The 4,566-nt window shown below is 35.7% G+C and overlaps 1 protein-coding gene across 1 annotated transcript; it reads right to left on the minus strand.

The window, feature by feature from the left end:
* Positions 1 to 556: 556 nt before the first annotated feature.
* LOC145626889 (L-ascorbate oxidase homolog) lies at positions 557 to 3,494 on the minus strand. Its single transcript, XM_081679356.1, has 7 exons — positions 3,308 to 3,494; positions 3,117 to 3,226; positions 2,765 to 3,035; positions 2,124 to 2,569; positions 1,458 to 1,823; positions 1,290 to 1,368; positions 557 to 1,009 (listed from the first exon to the last, which is right to left on the minus strand). The coding sequence occupies exons 1-7, from the start codon at positions 3,446 to 3,448 to the stop codon at positions 812 to 814; spliced, it is 1,611 nt and encodes a 536-aa protein (XP_081535482.1). The 5' UTR covers positions 3,449 to 3,494; the 3' UTR covers positions 557 to 811.
* Positions 3,495 to 4,566: the final 1,072 nt, after the last annotated feature.

Below are 4,566 nucleotides of genomic sequence, written 5' to 3' on the forward strand. Positions count from 1 at the left end.
TTATTATTTTTTTTTTTTTAACAAAGAGCTTTGTTAGAAGTTAGAACCAATAGATTGTTACTCTTGAGAGGTGTAAGTAAAAAGTTTTTGTGGTCTATTTATGTAATTAAAAAAAAAAATAAATTGTGGTTCGTTGATCTTTTGGGTTTATTTTTGTTCTGTACTTTCATGTTACAACTTGGGCTTTTTTGAATGGATTAGAAAGCAACACATACTGGGTCATTATATGCAGTAGAAAATAGATAGGTTGGGCTCATATTACATAATTGGACCAGCATTAAAGTGTGTTGTTGAGCCTATGAACAACCCACATGTGAGCATTCTCTTGTCCCATACTAAAACACTAAAGGGGGAGTGTAGTAGTAATGGAATCCTACATTGAAAGAATTCAAGAGTTATCATCACAATATAATGCTAAAGGGCTACTCCCCTCATTACCATATGGTTTTGAGGTGGAACCTCCTTAGTCTTATAAAGTGATGGATTTGCACTCTTTCGTGACGGGTGCGGCCCAAACCCGTAATTAACATATGCTTTCTGATCATCTTGCTTTAATAAGAAAAATACCTCAATATATTTATTATAATTTATAATTTTGGATTGAGATATATGATCAAGGTACAGTTGAATTTCTTTTCTTATCCCTCCTTATAAGCTTGTTTCCCCCTCTTTTTTTGGACAGTCATACCCTTGTGACTGATTTTTCCTTTTTTGGGAAAATAAATACCCCCACAATAGGTTAATATAAAATCAAGAAAAAAAAAAAATGAAATGAGTACAATACAAGAAAACTACAATATATAAACTAAATCTATAAATTAGCAGCCTTTCCACACTTGAGAGCATTTGGAGGGATGTCACTCTCTGTAAACAGACTTTTTTCATCGTTCCATACCCTGATATACACTTCCTGTCCCAAGTACTGCCTGTGCCATATTGCTGACCTTAAATTCCACATTCCTTTGTTGTCCAAAGATACTAATATTGCTGTCCATGAATTTCGATACACCTACAATCGAAAAATAAACACTTTTAATCACATCGAAGATAAAATACTTTATGTTTAAACTAATAAGCATATCACAATCATAATTGAACGCGCGATCAACTTGTTTGACTTGTTACATAGGCAGTTAAATACTACCATTGTTGCAAGTTATGTACAACAATTAGACATTTTTCCTCTCTATTTTATGTCAAATCGTTACATATAAACTGTATCGTAGGTAGTATAAATTGACACGAAATTTTTGTTTGTTATAGTAATACTAGTATAACTTTAAGTTTACCTGGACGGTGCTCCTCCAAACAGCATCAACCATATTGTATTTTCTTCTAACATCTGGACTCCATGTACCCGCACCAAATCTGAAATTAAATATGATCCTTGTATTAGAATCAAGAATTTCAACCTAATCAAACTTTAATTTAAGCATGGTAGATGGATAGAAGCTTACGCGACAACAAAGAAGTTATGGCCATCAAGATGCCAAGATTGGGTGTCCGTCTCATTGTTTTGAAAGATGATTTCTGCAAAATCATGTAGTTCTGTCCCATAAACCGTGGTGCCGGAGATCATAGGCCCTGGTGTTGGTTGATCTCTACTCGTGTTAAGGTCGAAAACACCGGGAATACCGTAATAGTCAGCAAGTTTTAGTGGTGTATCCGGGTTTACGTAGGAAACATTGTTGACCCCATAACGTAACTTGCCATTGACCTCTCCAACAGAATTTTCCAAAACAATTGTCTTAGTTACTTGGATTCCTCCATAACGGTAAGATCCTTGAGGGTTAGGCCTTGCAGCATTAGCTGTCAGATTCCATCTATATCAAAGAGAAAAACGGTCATAAGGTTAAGCTAGACTATGATTAATGAGAATGCCCCAATTTCTCATGGTGAGAAACAAATTTTGTTTCTCACATGACATTTTCGTAAATAAACCAACAAGTTTATTTAACTTTATTCAGCTGTGGAGCCCACAATAATGAAAAAGTTGTTGATTTATTCCCGAAAATACCCCCATGAGAAACATACAGGGAATTTCCCATGATTAATATGACCTTGAATTTTTACGATCATATATCCAGAGAGTCACAAAAAGCAATGATGGAAACAAGATTTACCTGAAAGTTCTGGCTTGCTTCATGGACCAATGAACTTGATAAGTAGGGCCAACGGGTAAAGGATGAGAAGGGCCTATATCTGAACCATTGTAATGAAGTATGGCAGTGGCGTCTATAGACGTTCTGTCAAAACGAGTTGATGCGACTATGTAGTAGTCCTTGGCCGAGCCATGGAGGGTAACCAAGAAAGCTAAAGATTGGCCTGGATGAACATCGAGTGACTCGTAGATTTCTTGGAGAACATGAGAACCCTCAATCTCAACAAGCTTCATCATATGCCCCTGAATCCTAATATTGATGGATGCCATTGTCCCTACGTTTGCCACTCGAAACAAGTAAGTTTTCCCTGCTTCACCACTGAAAACCGTGTTGCTTGGATCACCATTAATAAGCAAGCCATCTGGCATGGGCATATTTTCTCCATTGTCCAGCTTTTTTTGGAGTTCCTGTGTCAAATCATATATGCATTGAAACCGTGAGTCGATATTGAAACCGTAACATACATCTATACAAGAAAACAAATCTTTCCTAGATGAAATTTGCATTATGAAATAATCTAGTAACACTCTTTTATATATACACAAAATTGTTCTTAATTTGCTACATTTTTACTTAGTGTGACTGTGACTATGTTTACGAACCTTGTGATCAGTCTTGTACCAGTCTCCAACAAGGAGGGTGAATGCGGCTGCTGGCTCAGTGTACGGGAGGGCAATGACAGACCTTTTATTAATAATGAAAGCACCAAAACCTCCGGCCAATCGATGCAGCTCCGTGGAAGGGAAGTACATATAGGTACCAATTTGATCCTTGGCTTGCATCGTGTAGGTCCAGTTTGAGTGTGGAGGGATAGGACAGTTGGTTCCGAGTACACCGTCTTGCCATGACACCTTCCTTTGCCAAACCCCATTCCTATAACCAAGGAAGAAACCGTTAGTATATATGTAATAATAGCAAATTACAAACCTACTAAAAGGAATTGATGATACTAACCATGTCATGAGAAATGGCTCATCCAAACTATTTCTTATAGAAATAATGACATTATCATTGGTGTCACATTCAATTGTTGGACCAGGAAATTGGCCATTTATTAGAATACCCTGCATTTTGATGAAGAAAATTAGTATGAAAAATTACTTTGATTAAGCTTGTTTACAATGTTGTTATGAAACCAACCCTACCCTTTGAGGAAGTCCAAGAGGTGATATTGTTCCGTATGTTACTTCCCAATCATAATATCTGTAAGGACTTTCTGCATCAACTCCGAAAATACTTGACAAGGCTAAAATTCCGACGAAATACAAGAACGTTATACGTCCCATTGTACGAGGATTAATTACTTAATCCAACCTGCGTAGACAAAGTGAAAAAAACACAACTATTAGACTACCATCCCTGTATTGAAAAGAAAATTCATTACTTGACTTTTTTTTGCAAAAAAACTACTTCAATTTCTCTTTTAAATTATGATTATCATACATTACTATGTAACAGCTAATTATGAACAGAATGTGCGAAGTATAATGTAAGTATAAACACGCACACTCAAGCATTACATGTACGTCTAGCAACTGCGTAAAGCATCTAACTAGAGTAAAATATAGGTGATGAAATGTACGCAAATTTATCCAACACTCAATTTAAACACCATGATGCAAAAGAGCTATACATACATTACCTAGTTACAGGAGAGAAAAAACTCGATCCCCCGACTCGTAAACGAAAGAAACGAGAAAGAAGAATTATAAATGAAGTACGAGTACAAGTGTGTGTGTTTCCCAGAACCCATCTTAAATATAAAAATTATGACAAGGTGGAGTCAAAATGGACGTGTTTGGGATCTATTGCGGCGCACTTCATGGTAAACAAGGCTTATACCTATACTACAATTCCCGCTTTTTTGCTTGGAGTGTTCTTTACTTTGTATTTTTTAATGTTACATTTTTTTTTATCAATTTTCAAAATAATATACTTTAATTAGTTTCTTCAAGTTGTAGTTTGAACTTTTTTGTTTATTACTACAACTTGAAGCGAAGCGTCGGTGATGCAAAGGAAGGAGTTAGAGAATGAAGAAGACGATGTATGCGAAAGCAACGGAGCTGAGGACGGATCTTTGAATTTAATTAAGGATTTTAATTTCAATTTCCATGAAATATTTGATTAATTTAACTAAAAACAGAGGGAGGTTTTAGTGGATCCAGTTTATAAGTACAAAAACAAGGCTTATAATTTGGTCTTCCTTCTTTTATTCTTTCTGATTCTGAAATTGTAGGGTTTCGAGCCATTTTTCTACTCTGTACACACTCTGTGTTCATCAGAGTTTGAAACATAACAGAGTGATTTTCCCGCCATTATTTGCGGTCAACGCTTCTTTTGATTTCATGTTTAGTTACCTTTTTCATATGTTGAGTATTTTAGTCAACTAGATCCAATTTTACAC

The sequence above is a fragment of the Chenopodium album genome, chromosome 1 (genome assembly GCF_948465745.1).
Source record: "Chenopodium album chromosome 1, dcCheAlbu1.1, whole genome shotgun sequence".
In the NCBI taxonomy this organism is placed as follows: domain Eukaryota; kingdom Viridiplantae; phylum Streptophyta; class Magnoliopsida; order Caryophyllales; family Amaranthaceae; genus Chenopodium; species Chenopodium album.

What these genes read in the sequence shown, in the direction of transcription:
- LOC145626889 (XM_081679356.1), bottom strand. Translation starts at nt 3,448, where the DNA reads ATGGGACGTATAACGTTCTTGTATTTCGTCGGAATTTTAGCCTTGTCA. An exon ending in GAGCCATTTCTCATGACATG is followed by an intron (nt 3,036 to 3,116) that starts GTTAGTATCATC and finishes CCTTGGTTATAG; the next exon opens with GAATGGGGTTTGGCAAAGGA. An exon ending in TTTGGAGGAGCACCGTCCAG is followed by an intron (nt 1,010 to 1,289) that starts GTAAACTTAAAG and finishes TTTCGATTGTAG; the next exon opens with GTGTATCGAAATTCATGGAC.